We start from the raw sequence: 16,452 nt of genomic DNA, 5'->3' as shown, positions 1-16,452 counted from the left end.
TGGTGATATTCATGTTTTTTCATGTTTTTTCATATAAAAATAAAACTAAAGATATGTTGAACATTAGCTAGAGAGGAAACTGGCATATTCACCATAATCAGCGCACAACCCATAATGCAGATATCAACCATGATAGAAAGGTGTGAGTGCTGTTAACTTCGATCTCCTGAGCCTGAGGGGAAAAACCTTAACCCAAATGGTATATTAGTGTTGTGAGAGCAGTGTCCAACAGCAACTCATGAGATGTTTGCTTCTGAATGTAGTAGATAGACACCCTGCTTTTAAATGGATGGCAACAATTATTTGCATTATTACTTCTAGTAGAATTTTCTCAAATGAAATAGGAGGAAGCGTTCGGAGTAACATTTTAGCAGGAAGTCAAGAGGATTGTAATTTTTCTTTCCAAACAAGAGTGTCACTTTCATGACTGGTTTGTGCATTGTGTAGAGCAAGTGTCTTCAAGCCATTTATTGGCCAACTGAGGGTTTAATTTCAGGAACATTCAAACAATTGCTTGCACAAAAGGATTGCATTTCTACTTCATTGTGCAGCATCATCTGTTCCTCTGTTCATCAATGGTTAAATGCATACATTACATTGCAATCGAATAACACAGGGTAAAAGGCAAATAACATTTTAATATAATTTGATTGCTTATATCTTTCTGTTAAACAGGCCTCCTAGTTTGCGCTCTCTGTTTGAGCAAATTAAGAAATGCATAGATGCCTCACTACACTACGCTGCACTTTTGTTTGCTTTATTGTAATACAGTCATTTGGTGTCAGGAGGCCTGTGCATGGACTCACTATAGTTATGTCTCATTTTTAGCTCTCTAGAAATCACAGTTTCTTTGTCTTGCGTTGTTGTACATTGCACATTTTTTCTTTTATGCCACTGTTTTGAAACACACTGTAATTTCACTTGCTGTGCAGGCACTTTCCTGGGATTCTGTTGGACATTGTTTGACTGCTTAATGAGCACAAGTGCCAGATGTTGCTTTCTGTCTGTTCAGCAATGGTCATTAGGCTTTCATAGCCATAACACTGTAGCTCTTCACTGTATGAAGCTAAAGTTATAAATTAGGTCCCCTAGTGTTTATTTATAGAGAGGAGGTTTCCAGCAGAGTGTAAAGGTCTGGGGAACAGATGCCCTCTGGGGCACTCAGCCTGTGTAAACTGGGTTTACACTTCCCTATGAGGACCACTTGACTACTCAAACAGGTTTGGGGATCTCCATTCCCAGGGATTATAAATAATAATAATAGTCTTCCTGCTCATACAATTACAAGGTAGACTCAGGCCACTAGATTTGCATTGTGGTGGCACTATTTGTGTTATACAGTTTTCTAACTGCTATTCTGATTTTCATAATTATTGCCAGTATTGTAGTCACATCTAATTTACTTCATGATAGACTGTTAGTTGCAATAAATATATTGTGTACTTTCATTGTGTCTTTTTTTACTGTTGCTATGGATATGTATGACTGAGATAATGGATGAAAAGAACTGACCTATTTTCCACTGTTCCCTGAGAGAGGGAGCTAGACTGTTGTGCCTTTTTGGTAGACACAATTACTTGTCACTCTGTAAGAGCAGGAGGGCAAATAAGGCACTGTGAGCTAGTCAGGTATTTTGGTGTGACAGTACTGATTTAGCAGAGGTGTGCAGCCCCTGTTGTCCCAAATCACAGTTCTGCAAAAGCAGACTCCCTGTAACGATGGCAGATTCCTGGTCATTCTCTTAAGGGACGTATGACATGAAAAGATATAACGCCACTCAAAAGACACACAAATTATTGGGTCATATGGAGCCCTATGTTAAACAACAAGGAGCTGGGGGTGGGGGTGGACTTAGTCATTGTCCTGGTCCCCAAGTTCAAGGTATTGCATTCCCAGGTTTAGGATATCTGACATGACACAGATATGCCAAACAGAAGGCTAAATCACTTGTCTAGCCACTACCTGAACATTTTTTACAAATTAGGGCAATGGCAAATTTTTGCAAGAAAGGCTTTATGGCACATACATATATGCGTTCAATGAAACTTTCTAGTTACAAAATTAAAAGACCAAGGGAGAGAGTACACTTCTTTTGGAAATCATTTTTGGACAGGCTTTTTTGGGGTAATAAGCAAAAGGGGTGTATATTCATTCTGTCACAGATGCTTGTTGTGGGCTCTGGAGATGACAATAAGCGAATAGTCACAAAATGATGGAGTCTACTTTGCCAAGAATGTCAAAGCCTGTGCTTTAAGAAGCACTAACTCCCTACTGTTGAAACCACAGAAGTTCAATAAAAAGAAACTCCCAACTACTCCTTCTCCAGTCTAGCCCCAAGAATATATAAAACTCCTCAAATAGGTAAATAACTGGAAATTTACCCTGGCTTCTTTAAATATTTGAAGGACGTTTTCGATTGTTCTGCAGTTCACATCGATTTTTAGGAGTAAGCCTGGTTGGCTCCAACTTTTGTGATTTCTATTAAAAGCAAAGCAAATACATTTCCACAGTGTAAATGTTGATTGTGCACAATTACTGATGAGATTATTTATTTAATGAATGTGTTACTATTTGCTCATTCAAGAACCCCTTTCAATACACTCCAACAATTTTCCAGGATATTTATTTACATCCTCAAGAATTTTTATGGTGGGATTTGGCCATATTATAGTTTGTGAATTCCCCAAAACAAGGCCTTTTGCTAGTGTTTTCAAACTGAACAGGTCATTCTGACCCTGAAGAAACTAATTCATACCTTTGGGAGGCTTACAGACACAAACAAACTGTGTGGCTTCATTTTATTACAAAAGCAAACCCATTGTTTGTAAATCATTTTTCTTCATAAAAGGTCATTTCTGCAAGCACAAAGTAAGAGTTGGGGCTCATAATATACTTCTTTGGGTGTTTGTGTACAAAGGTGTCTGTCACTCCTTTAAATCTTTGAAATGCTTAACATTACCGTCTTCATAGAGAATCTTCACATCCAAGCATACTAAATTGCAGGAATTCCCTTTGGCCTTCATAGAGACCTCGCTCTGTTGGTGTTTGCTGCCAGTGCTGGTTAACTTAAGCCACACCCCATTATACAATTCCTCTGTCTCACTTACCTCTGTTGCTACACAAATGTCACTTCCATTTCAAGTCCAAGGTTTCCAGGGAGCAACTCTGAGATTCCTGGCTCTGAGCTCTTACCACCCATCAATATTTTGATTTTTCTAGTCAAATAGAATGGAGTCGGGTGGGCCTACTGTGCCCCTAAAGAGATGGCTGGTCTTGCCAAAGTATAGAAGGTACAGGTTATGTTTTCTTGCAATGTTAAATCAGCCACATTGATTGAACAATCCAGAAATGTTTTGCCATAGAAGCCAATTGAGTACCATTGTGAGTTATAGGTTTATAGTGATAATGTCTGTATAGTTAATCTCTTCTTGTCATTCATGAGGTTCCCTGGACCTGTACTCAGAAATGTATGAAAAATTCATTATAGTAGTAACACATTCTTCAAAATGGCAGATTTTCACCTGGTGAAAAATTGCTGGTTTATGATTCAATTTCAGTGGAAATTTGCCTGTGCTTTTTCTTTCTTTTCTGTACACTGACAAAATATGTTTCAATGACAGAGACCGAATTTCTTCCCCACTAAAATGTAGGAGTTGTCCATGCTATTTCACTTCTGTAAGTATGATGTTTTGTAATTTTTGTTTTAGAGGTGGATTTATATGTTTCATGCTTGAAAATGGCCTTGTAAGATGTATGTGAATACCCAATGTTATGATATGGTGGTGTTCCAAACCCATGGCCGTTTTCCTGACTCTCTCTAATGTCTATTATATTGCACTTGTGAAAAATGTGCCATATTTTCAGGTTTTTCAAAGTTGGAATTGGAAATTACAGTCAGAATAATATACAATTTGTGATTTGTTTTTTCAGTATTCTGCATTTCATACTCCAAACAACTTTCTAAGGACAAAAATGATTTCAGGGACTCAAACTGTGTTATAAACTTGGACCCATAGTTTTTTATGAACTTATGAGCTATTCACTTTAGGCAATGGATTACTGTCATACTTTTTCTTCTTTATATTAAAAGTGGGATTTGGCACGTTTCTGCCACAAAATTAAGACATATCAAAATTATATTTCACATTCTCAAGCTGCATTTATTTCATGCAAACCAGTAGCAAACTGCGGCAGACCGACATACAGATGAAATTTACAGCAAGCTATATTTTTATTACTCACGTAGAAGTTCCCACAATTGCCAAGAAGCTTTAATGTAGGCTATTTGTTATATATACCTAACCAGCTGAGTCCAATATGGAAAGAAGCACAGGTGGGATTTGGTAGTCTTCAAATTCTGTCGCTCATTTTCCAGTGAATTATATGTCAAGCAGCCAAACACCAGATTAGGAAAAAGGCTTCACAACACATTTTTCATCTCATAAAGTACAGTGAAATTATAATTTGAGACCCTTTCATCAGATAAATAACAAGCAGCCGTTCCAGCTGCATCAATAAAAAAATCTGAAAACCAATAAATAATTAGAGGCACAAGATAAGTAGCCCATGTTCACAAAGAAATGATAAGGTGTAGGTATAGTTCAGAAAAATAGTTTGTCACAATGTTTGTAATAATAACTGCAAGCTGTATTAATGTTTCTAAGAAAGACCAAACATTTTTATAATGAATAATGAAAATGCTCATTGTACAAGGAGTGTAATAAACAAAACAAATGGTGACACACGCCTAAATGTTGCACTTACTATCAATATATTTTAACATTTAGCATGGTACATGTCCTATATGTGTTGTGCTAAGAATAACTAACCTCGGAATACCATTGATTATATGGGTGCTTTACAAACCCAAAAGCAAGCCATAGACATTATAGGCTCCATGGTGTATTCTGAACATATTTAAAGATGGTGCCGCTGTACAACAAACACTTTTTGAGTTACTTCTCTCCCACTTAAAATGGACCTTCGTTTAAAATAAAGGCTTACGTCGAGAAGGAACTGGAGCTTCCCTTTGGCCAACACTAAGTGCAGCTGAAAATGAATCTATAGGCATTTTGTGGGTTATTATTGTATAATATTTTCCATTGATGAAATGCACAAGTTAAAATAGCAGTAAATTTATGAACTACATCTTAAATTCTCCTACTTTCCGATAACATGCTACTTCTTTCTTTCAACTAAATTTTATAAACGGTATTATCAGACTCTCTTTACGTTAGTAATGTGCGTTAATAGCCTCTGATTCAGAAACAGTTTCTGCTCTCAGTGGTAAAACACCTTATTTTCTTTTTTGTGTGTATATAAACAAAAAAAATCAGTCTAGCATTCGTAATTTTGTTATGATTTTTCGGTTGTAGGATTACTTTTTAATTCAATCTTTAAGGGTCAGTAAAACATTTTAAGTATGATTTTATATGATTTATTTATTATATACGCTTATATAGCAAACATTTCACCACACTGGAAGAGGAGTTCTTTACGTATAACAACATTATAAAGTAACTTCTGATAACAAAAGAACATGGGGAAGAATGGGAATCATCAGACTTTGGAATTTAGATGGGGTTTAAATAGGTGCATTTTCATCCATTTTTAGAAAGCAAGCACGTTAGGGTTGAGTTAGAGTTTTAGTGAGACGATTTCAGATTATTGGTGCTTGCCTGACTGAGAGTTTTGACTTATTATTATTCTATATGATTTAAAGTTGGATTTTGCTTTGCCAGTGGCGTCTATTTCTATTTCTGTGGTAATGAGTTCATTTTACAGTTACCTGGGTGACTCATGCGTGTTGCTGGCCTTTTTGCAGTTTGCTCTAATTTCGAGTGGAAGCCAGTGAAGGTCTCTCAGAATAGGTGTTATATGAACCGATTTCTGATTGATCAGACATTCTGCAAATGGAAAAAAGCCTTTAAATAGAGCTAGTGAGGCTCTGGGGAGCTTGCTAAAAGAGCATGACCACCATCCAAGTGTAATAAAACTACTACCAGCACAAGATAAAAAAACAAGGCTTGCATCACTGTTTTAAAATCAGTTGCATAAAAGTTTTCTGCCAATCCAAATCTAAAATGTATTACTTGCCAAAATGTGCTCTTTTGCAGGTTATATGAGAGGACAAAAGCTATACCGTTATTTTCTAACTAACAGACATAATTTATTTTTGGAGAGAACCAGTAGCCAGACATGGTTGTATACATCAGTGTCTCACCATACTCACAGTGTGTGCGACTGTGTAATAAGAGTCCCACTTACCCACGTAGAGAACACCTTCCTTTGTTCTTCCTGCTGCCTCTGCTACACCTTGCTTCGTTTTTTCTGCTGCTGCCACCACACCCTCCTTGGCTTTGGAAAGCCCTTTCATGAACACATCCATGGCTCGCAAATTCCTTTAAAGATGTTTCGAACTGCAATTCACACAAATTCATGTGGTCAAACTAATACACTTTCAAGAAGATCTAGCCCAATACCCCAAAAATATAACAAACCTATAACTAATTAAAAGAAAGTGCCATATCATATAAAATGAATAGCAGACTATGAAAATAATTTTTCTTAATTACTATGGCTGAATTGCATGTGTCCTGGAGGACAGCCTACATGTGAGTACCCTTTTTGCATTCCTGCAACTTATATATTTCAGAAGGAGCTGCCAATGCTTGCACAACAAATTCTGTAATACCCTTTGTTAAGCAGTAAATTTTACACCTTAGTGTAAGGGTGGGGGTATGGCTTCATGCCTATGTGGGAATAGCTTTGCCCAGGGCTGACTTTAGGATGTTGTGACAGATGCAGCTACACCTGGCGCTGAACTTGTTAGGGGCGGGCACTGTGTTTAGAAATAGCTCATGAGTTTGCAAGTGCTTGCTGCAGAGTTGTTGTGTGTCTAGCAGTTTCAGACATCAATACAAATGTCAAGATAACACAGAGTTTTATCTAGTGGCAGTTTGACTCATCATAAATTAGCACAGAGGGTTAGCATGTCTGAATAGCTCAGAAGGTTACTGTTTCTGTCACATAGATTCTCTTGTTACTATCAATTAAAAAGTTACAATTTTAATGTAGCACAGTGACTTATGAACTGTCATCAGAGAACTGCATACAAGCTGCATGGTATAGGTTAGGAGGTTATGTATTTTCCCCAGTCTTTCATTATCTATCGCTAATGTTGCTGACAAGAGTTTGTTTGGGTAGAAATGTATTCTTATTAGCAAACCAACCTCAACCAGTGTTTTAAAACAAATAAAATGTATTTGAGACATGGGCTATGTAGAGATGAGTGGTACAGTTGGTGGGTGGTAGTGAGGGAATTTATGGAGAAGGAGGTCATGGGTACTTACTTTGTTATGCTCACTACCCCTCCTGGGGTATAAGCCATCATCAAGACTATGGAGTCACCTCTCTCCTAGGATTTACTTTCAAACTGACTCCAGGAGTAACCCATCTTCTTGCAGTCAGACTTGAGGCCTCTGCGCCAGATATTTCTTGACCTTCCTCTTATTCTTTTCGGTTGAGGGTTATAGGTCAGGGCTTGCCTGGTGGTGGTTGAGGCAGCCTTGCAAATAAATTACCTATCCAGTGCCTTTTCATGATTTCTTGATGAGCAAGGAGTTGGAAAGGCTACTGCTATTGGTTGTTGTTGCTAATGGTGTGTGGCCAGTGGATTTGGAGGATTTTCCTCAGAGAGGTGTTGATGAAGGTCTGGCCTTCGCTGGTGGTGGCCAAACTTGTCCTTCAAGTTTCTGCTCTATACAGAAGGACTGATTTTATGTTGGTGTTAAAAAGATTGATCTTGGTTTGCAGTGTTAGGCCCTTGTAGCTCCAGATATTTTGTGGCTGAATGAAGGCAGTCCTTGCTTTAAGGATTCTTGTCTTGTAGTTGGTGTCTGTGTCACCCTGCTTGTGTACGACACTGCCCAGGTAGGTGAAGGCCTCACCTTCTTCCAGTGCATCGCCCTTAAGCGTGATTGCAGTTGTGCTGGTTGTGTTAGCCTTTAGGATCTTTGTTTCTCCTGTGTGGATGTTGAGGCCAAGTTGTGCTGTTGTGGCTGCCACATTGTCGGTCTTATCTTACATTTGCAGATGGGTATGGGAGAGTAGGACCAGGTCGTCCGCAAAGTCCACGTCATCGAGCGGGATCTAAGGTGTCCATTGGATATCATTTCGTCTCCTTCTGTGGATGTCTTCATGATCCATTTTATGGCCAACAGGAAGGGAAAAGGTGAGAAGAAACAACCATGGTGGACTCCAGTCCTCACTTTGAAGGCTTCTGTGAGTTATTCTCCATAGACTGCTTTGCAGGTAATTCCCTTGTAAGATTTACTGATGATTTTTACAAGTTTATGTGGCACACCGTAGTGACGTAGGAGTTCCCAAAGGGGCTCACTGTCCATGCTGTTGAATGCATTCTCATAGCCAAAGTTGATATGGGGGTATACGGGTGGATGCCAAAAAAAAGTCTCACCGGGCACTACCAGTGCTAAAGATGGCTCTGGCCATCTTACAGATATCAGAGCAGAGGCTCTTCTGAGGCAGAATAACTGTACTCCACCTAGAAAACGGTGCATCTTTGGTAAGCCCTACTAGGGTGTTTTTTTGAGAGATGAATAACCTTCTCCCAGCTATCCAGGTGACCCAAATGCTAGAATTGCAGTCAGATATCACATTCTCAAATTGTGGGATCCCTGGCATCCATACAAAGGCGGGTCAGGTCTTTCTACAGTGAAAGGCCAAATGATGTTTGTAGCAGGTAAATGATCAAGCACAACTGAATAGTTTAAGGCCCAGCATCCACTCTGTAAAATGGTGTGAATTTGTGTGTTAATACTTGCTTTTTTTATGAGCACATATGTCCCTTTCTGTTCTTACATAGGCATTGGTGGTGTGAAAGAAAAACATTCGATCTTTAATTCATGCTTTTCTAAAATCTGTTTTTCATATTGCTGATTAGGGCACTAAAATATCAATTCATAAAAACAGAAGTGAAGTAAAATGAATTACTTTAAAACTGCTGTATGGTTGTAAGAAATCTTTTAGCTCCTGACATACAAGGGGCAGTAGAACTCATAACCACAATTAAACAATCATATTTCAAAAAAATTCACGCAATGCATCAAAGCCACCTTGTGGGGCTGCATAAAAGGAAAGGGGCAGTAAGGTGCTGTATTTACAAATAAATGGTGCATTCCTGTCCTTTCCTGGTTCCGGTGCACTTTTGGCTACCCAGCACCAAACCAGGCGTCCTTGTGTCATGTTGCAAGGGTGCGTGTATTGCAGGCAGGATTTTATTTGTGCAGAACAATACACCTTCCTGCACAGAAACAATCCTCAGAGGCATTGTCCCCTTTTTAAAAGTGTTGCAGAATGCAGCATACATTGAAAGAGGAAACAACACAGTGAAGGAAAGATATTTCCCACTGTTGCACCTCTGGTGGGGTGGGGTACAATTCTACTGCTTTCCCATGTCTACCAATATTGCTAAATCTGCTAATGTGTCAGAAGGAATGGGTGGATCAGTGGGAATAGCCACATTCCACCCATGGCACGCCTCCCTGCTGCAGAGTAATGCGAGGCAGAGATATGCTCTGCCTTGTGTTACTTCAGATTTATCAATCTACTCAGGGCCAAGCAAGGTGACCTTGCATGGCTTGATAAATCTCATTTAAGTTTTGCATTCCTTTGTGTGGTGCAAGGGAGGTGCAAAATCTTGATAAATATGCATCTAAGTGTAGCTTTTTACTCTTCACTCTCTGATGAGTAGTCTGGGGATGCCTCATTTGGCTGCCTATTACCCATACAAACTTACAACTTTTTATCATGTGGACATAGTACCTCCCTAGCACCATTATGCAGAAAGATCAACTTTTGGAAGCCTCTCCAAGACACCGAAGGCCAGATTCATCATTCTTTCATACAGCACAATGGAAAGGAAAAGGGCAGAAAAGTGCTGTATTTACCATTATACAATGCATTCCAGTTTGTTTCTAGTGCTGGTGAACTTTTGGCTTCCTAGCACTAATGCAGAAATCCTTGTGTCATGGAGTAAGCATGTCTGCATTGTAGACAGGGTTGTTTTTGTTTGGGAAGAGATAACTACCTGCACAAAAACAATCCTGAGAGGCATTTTTCTCTTTCTTTATGTGCTGTGGAATGCAGCACACATAGAAAGAGGAAAAAACAAGGAGAAATAAAAATATTTCGACTCATTATGCCTCACCTGGGGAGATGTAATATTTTGACAACTATTTGCTGTGCCTGGCATTACTCTAGATTTATCAAGTCATGCAGAGCTATGCAAGGTGGTCTTCTGAGGCTTGATAAATGTCACTTTTTGCGTCTCCATTGGGCCCCCTTGTGTGGCGTAAGGGAGGTACAAAACCATGATAAATCTGGCTCTGAATATATTCAGAACACGGAAAAAATGGATCATCAGTAGCTTTACGTAAGGTAATACATGTATCCATTAATATTTTATTATTAAGCACTGTTTTCAATTACTTACTCTTGAATTGGCTGTTTATGCAGAGTATGAACATACATATTTTTTTGGTTTCATCCACTTCCTCCAGTTGAGGGAATGTGGTAGTACAATTTACACATTGTGGCCCAGATGTACAAAGAGTTTGTGTTGGGTTTTCAACTACTTTTTTAACACAAACCAGAATTTCCAAGTTCGTATTTACAAAAAGATGCAAATGGCGATTTTCATTGGTTTGGAACCAAAAGTAGAACAACATAGCATAATATACTGCATTTGTTACTTTGCCTTAAGTGGGCATTCCATGGGTGGTGAATGGGTGCTCCCATGCATCCATCAATGAATTTGGCACAAATCCAGCTTAGCAATATGTAATATAACCAGCTGGGGAGTAAATAGATACATGCACAATTTACAAAGAGTTTGCATAACCCTAGTCAGCAAGCAAAGTTATTGCACTGCATTGTGTGCACTGGAGAAAGCAAACCTGTGCCATTTCTACATAGAAATGGTTCAGTTCTGCTCTCTTCTGTGGTGGTGCTCTTTCAGCAGCCATGTTCAACTCAGTCACTCTTGTGCCACAGTGCAAGGATGTTTGTGTTGTAGTCAGCATAATTTTTAAACAGGAGGAGTTCCTTTCCAGTACAAAAACTATGATTTAGGTCAATGTCCTAGCATTATATGTGCTGAGGAATACAACACACATGGGAAGAGGAAAAAAGAAGGAGGAATACTTTCTAAATATGGTTTTAATTTACAAAACAGAATAGCCACATGGTTCCATCCCATCAATGTTGCATTTTTTAAAAGAGTTAGTTTTGACCATTAAATAAACACAGTACAGGTCACTATATGCCATTAGGCACACTGTTTTCTCTTCAGTCCACTGTTGATACCACCATCATCCGCATGCAGAATACTCTGGTGATTACATTGTTTGACACAGTGTCTTGTGTATGAACACACAATAGGATTTCATTGACTTATTTGAACCAAGAACCATATGTTTAGAATCTGATGTATCCTTCTTACCATCCAATTCACTATTGGGTAGACTTTTCATCCAATAGTATAGGCAAATAATGATTAACATAAACAATAGGCACAAATTAATGTCATATTCTAGACTCATTAATCTCATTTGCATTTGCTTTTGTGTGTTCTTCTTGAAGACATAGAAATAGCAAAGTTCTTTCTTGTGTATTGACATTGACAATTTGATCAGCTAATATGAATGCTTCCAGATGGGGTCTTTTTTCTCTGAAACTGAAATCCAAAGTTTTTATACCTTTCTGTTTAGAATTATTGTTATTTCAGTATAACAGTTATCCACAACACCTGTAAGGCCCAGCTTGCTCTTTAATTAGCAATTGGGTTTACCTAAGGGAATATTCAGCAGTCTTTCCATAAACATATTGATGTACAACAAACCCAAGTACTCTTTAAAGCACATGCTAGTCCTAACGGTTGTAAGAACACAGTGCATGCTAGAATGGCAAGTTATAGTTAGCATTGTCTGGTTAGCGACAATAAAAGAGTGCGTAACAATGTTCGCTATTTATAATAATTTGAAGGTGGTGGATAAATTATAAATGGAAGGTCTAACTATAACTTTCACATTTTTTTAAACTTGTGTAGTTTAAACTTGGTTTCTATAGGGAAAAAAAGTTTTTTTAACTATAACTAAGCTTTAACCTTTGTTTTTTTCATTGAATTTCAATGTTTTTTTTAAATTTGTAATAAAAATGTGCTTAAAATCGTAGAGTCCAGTGTCACAAGTGGACAGTTGTTATGTGACATGTCTTACAGTACAGTGCAGGTGAGTGTTGTAAAGTCTATTGTTAGTGACTGGAGTATTGTAGATTGGAATTGAGTGGAGTAGAATAGAGTGTAGTAGTGTATCATACAGTGTAGTAGAGTGTTATATATTGTAGTGGCATGTGTCACATGTAATGGAGTCAAGTATTGTAGACTGAGTAGCTTGCTATCCAGTGGAATGGTATGTCGAACAGAAGAGCAGGGTGTCATAAACAGTCACAGAGTGGAGTAGAGTGTTTTAGAGTGGAGTAGGGTGAAGTAGAGTGTTGTGGAATACAGTGGAGAAGAGTGTCATGGAGTGGAATGCCATGTCATATAGTGGAGTAATGTATTGTAGAGAGAAGTTGAGTGGGGTGCTGTTGAGTGTCGTACAGTGTAGTACAGTGGCATGGAGTGGAGTAGAGTGGCATAAAGTATAGTACAGTGTTATACAGTACAGCTGCATACAGTAGAGAAGAGCATTGGACAGTGGAGTGGCATAGAGGCGTGGAATGGGATAAAGTGTCGTGGAGTGGAGTATAGTGGAATGGAATACACTGGAATGAGGTTGGCTAGAGTGGAGTAAAGTGTAATCGAGTAGAATGCAGTAAAGTATAGTAGTTTAGCATACAATTGAGTAAAGTTTCAGAAATACTGTGTTGTACATTAGAGTGTAGTGGGGTGCTGTACAGTATGGGAAAGTGATGTAGACAACAGTAGAGGTGGGTGGCATAGAGTCTAGTTGATTTTGTGGAGGGGAGTGGTGTACAGAACAGTACATTGGTGTAGATTGTAGCACAGTGGATGTGCATACAGTGTTATAGAGTACAAATGGCAATGAGTGGAGTAGAGTAAGAGCAGTGGAGTAGTGGAGTAGAGTGGAGTACTGTTTCAGAGTAGACTGGAGCAAAGTGGGGTGCAGTGGCATACAAAGAGTTGCATGCATGTTGTATAGTGGACTAGTGTATCATAGAGAATAGTGGAATAGAGTGTTGTACAGTGGCATACAGTATAGTACAGTGTTTGACAGTGGAGTGAAGGGGTATAGACAGAAGTAAAGTGTCAGAGAGTGGTGTGCAGTGTAGTGGAGTGTTGTAGAGTGGAGTTGCATAGAGTACAGCAGGGTGGGAAACAGTGAAATCACGTAGAATGGACTGTTATATAGTAGTGTAGAGTGAGATAAAGGCTTGTATAGTGGAGTAGAGTCAAGTGGAGTGGTCTAACGTAGTATGGAGTAAAGTGCAATAGAGTGTATAGGTGTGTCTTAGAGTGCAGTGGCATGGAGTGGAGTGTACTGGCATAGCATAGGTGGTAAATTGTTATAGACTGGAGTGGGGTCTCGTAGAGTAGAGCTGAGTGCTGTGTTATGTATAAAAGTGTTGTAGAGTGGAATAGTATTTTGTACATTGGAGTGTACAGGCATAAAGTGGAGTATAGAGTTGGGAAGAGGAGTGTACAGGGATAGAGTTGAGTAGAATGTTGTAGAGTGCCATGAAATGTAGTAGTCTTTTGTAGAGTAGAGTTATATGGAGTGGAGAAGAGTGTCATAAAATGAAGCGTTGATGAGTGGAGTGGCACACACTGCAGTGGCATAGAGTGGATTACCATAAAGTAGAGTAGCATATAGTGGAATATTGCACAGTGGAGTGTAGAAGATTGGAGTGGCATAGAGTGGAGTAGCGTAAATTGGAGTGGTGTACAGTGGAGTGGTGTAGAGTGGATTGGGTATAGCGTAGGGTAGAGTGGGGAGGCATACATCAAAGTGGCAAAGCGTGGAGTCAAGGAAACTGTTATAAAGTGGAGTGGTGTCTCCTAAAGTAGAGTAGAGTGCTGTGCCGTATAGTGTTAGAAACTATCATAGAGTGGAGTAGAGTGTTGAACAATAGAGTGTATGGACATGTAGTTGAATGCAAATTTGGAAAATGGAGTGTACGGGGATAGGGTGGAGTACAGTCTAGTATTGTGGCATAGAGTGTAGCAGAGTGGAGTTATAGAGTGGATGAGATTACAGTGGAATGATGTATAGTGGAGTAGTGTACAGTGGAATAGCATACATTAGAGTGGCGTAGAGTGATGTATTTTAGACTTGAGTGGCCTACAGTGGTGTAACCTAAACTGTAAAACCATATGGTGTAGTAGCATAGAGTAAAGTGGCATAACGTTTAGTAGCAGATAGTGTAGTAGATTATAAATAATAACTTTATTTCAGTTAAGAAAAAACAGTAAAAGTGTACATAAAAAATTTACATTTCATACTTTAAAAGTCCTCAAACTATATGGTACATACACAATTTTTATAAGGTATGTCAACACTAATGCAGTACTCAGTATACAACAGCATTTAGCACCCAAATCATTCATCTTCACAATTTCAGGTCCATCTTACCCCTTGCAAATCCTTCTGATAGAAGGTATTTGCTCATAGTAAAAATTTTGGATGGGGCTGTGCCACTCTTCATTACCCTTAAAGCTTCCTGGTATTTCCTAAACCCTAATCTTTTACCCAATGGACGGATCCATTTCTTCCTTATCTCTCCATATGCTGTGCAAAACATGTGCAATATCCTCAACATGGCCTAAGGTGCATAAGGTACAAATAACTTCATCATGTGGCTTCCAATTCACCTTATAGGTGTGGGTTTGAAGCATATCGTAACAAAATTTCATATATAGGATCCTTATCTTATGGGGTTGGATAGCATCTAGGAAATCTTCAAAACATGGCTCTGGCTTAACAGCAAGGAATTGGGTTGTAAGTCTGCCTAGGTTTGGGTTGCAGTTGAGAGCATTTGAGACATAGTCCTAGTATACTTGCTATAGATGTTTCTTTGAACTCTGCATGAATATTTGTGGCTCTGCACAATAAGAGGAAAGGCCAAGCTTATTTACACACTTTAGGACATGTCTGAACCATGGGAAATGTAATGTCTTGTCAAGTTCCAATAGTTCCCCAATGCCCTCTCTATAATGAAGCAACTCCTGTGTCATCCATAGTCTAATCCAATAGAGTATATCCCACAGGTTTGTAATGTGCTCTACCTGTTTGATACCCAAACCGCTATAAATGGGTACTAGGGGTGTTGCCACTGGTAAGTCTAGTAATCCTCTCATGAATTTGTTCTCTCCGAGCTCAAACTGTTTAACATTGCCTATACCCCACACCTCTGACCCATACAAAGTGATCGCCTGGGCTTTATATTTTTAGATTTCCAGGACAGGCATCATTAATTTATTCACAGACACATTGCATCTATTAAGAACAGCCCTTGATCGGTATGTTGGGGTCATGCTAGCCTGGTTTTTTTGTGGGTTCCATGACAATCTAGAATCGAGTGTTACACCTACATAAACAAAGTTGGACACACACTCTAGTTTTTGACCAGTGACCCCGATGTTCCTCATGAAATTCCTGTGAGGATTTATGGTCATGTATTTGCTTTTCCCAATATTTATTTTCAAACCCTTTTTGATGCAGTCTATGTTAAAGTCATCCAGTAAATTTTGGAGACCCCTAGGTGTTTGTGAAATCAAGATAGTATTGTCTGCAAATATTAGTGCAGGGACCGGGGTACCAATACGTTTTGGGAGTCGTGTTTACCATCGTTCTTTTCCTCACCATGCCACCCCAGTTTGGACCCAGACATATGCAAATCAGTCTTGACACTGTTCCTCATGGGAACAGTCCAGACCGAATTGCCAGGCTAGGTCCTCCCTGGTCCAGAAACAAGCATCCTGGGACCGGTTTCAGGGTATCACCCTTCATCAGCCAGGCTAGCTTGAATCCAGTGGCAAAGTGAGCCGGGACCCACGTCTGGGCATACCCTTCCCACTTAGGGAAAATTTAGTAACACAAAAGAATGATGGATGGAGTGCTGAACAATGTAAACACTCACCGCCGGTCACAGATCTGGGTTTAATCCATTGTTATTTTGTTCATTATGCCACCCCAGTTTGGACCCAGCCATATGCAAATCAGTCTTGAACTTGTTCCTTATGGGAACAGTCCAGACCGAACTGCCAGACCAGGTCTTCCCTGGACCGGAAATAAGTATCCTGGGACCGGTTTCAGGGTATCACCCTTCATCAGCTAGGCTAGCTTGGATTCAGATGTTGCTTTGTGCGCCCTAAGTGGCAGGGGTATGCCCAGACGTGGGTCCCTTGCTCGC

General features: G+C 39.3%; 1 protein-coding gene across 2 annotated transcripts in view; it reads right to left on the bottom strand.

Moving 5' to 3' along the window:
* The window catches only part of SNCA (synuclein alpha), a 628,022-nt gene that overhangs the window by 556,945 nt on the left and 54,625 nt on the right, over nucleotides 1-16,452 (bottom strand). For both annotated transcript variants that reach the window (XM_069230269.1, XM_069230270.1), the window contains exon 2: nucleotides 6,268-6,419. In XM_069230269.1, coding sequence (XP_069086370.1) covers nucleotides 6,268-6,388 — 121 coding nt within the window. In that variant the 5' untranslated portion in view covers nucleotides 6,389-6,419. The remainder of the gene's footprint in view (nucleotides 1-6,267; nucleotides 6,420-16,452) is intronic.

This window comes from Pleurodeles waltl, chromosome 1_1 (assembly GCF_031143425.1).
Source record: "Pleurodeles waltl isolate 20211129_DDA chromosome 1_1, aPleWal1.hap1.20221129, whole genome shotgun sequence".
Taxonomy (NCBI): domain Eukaryota; kingdom Metazoa; phylum Chordata; class Amphibia; order Caudata; family Salamandridae; genus Pleurodeles; species Pleurodeles waltl.
This window is presented reverse-complemented; position numbering and strand designations above follow the sequence as displayed.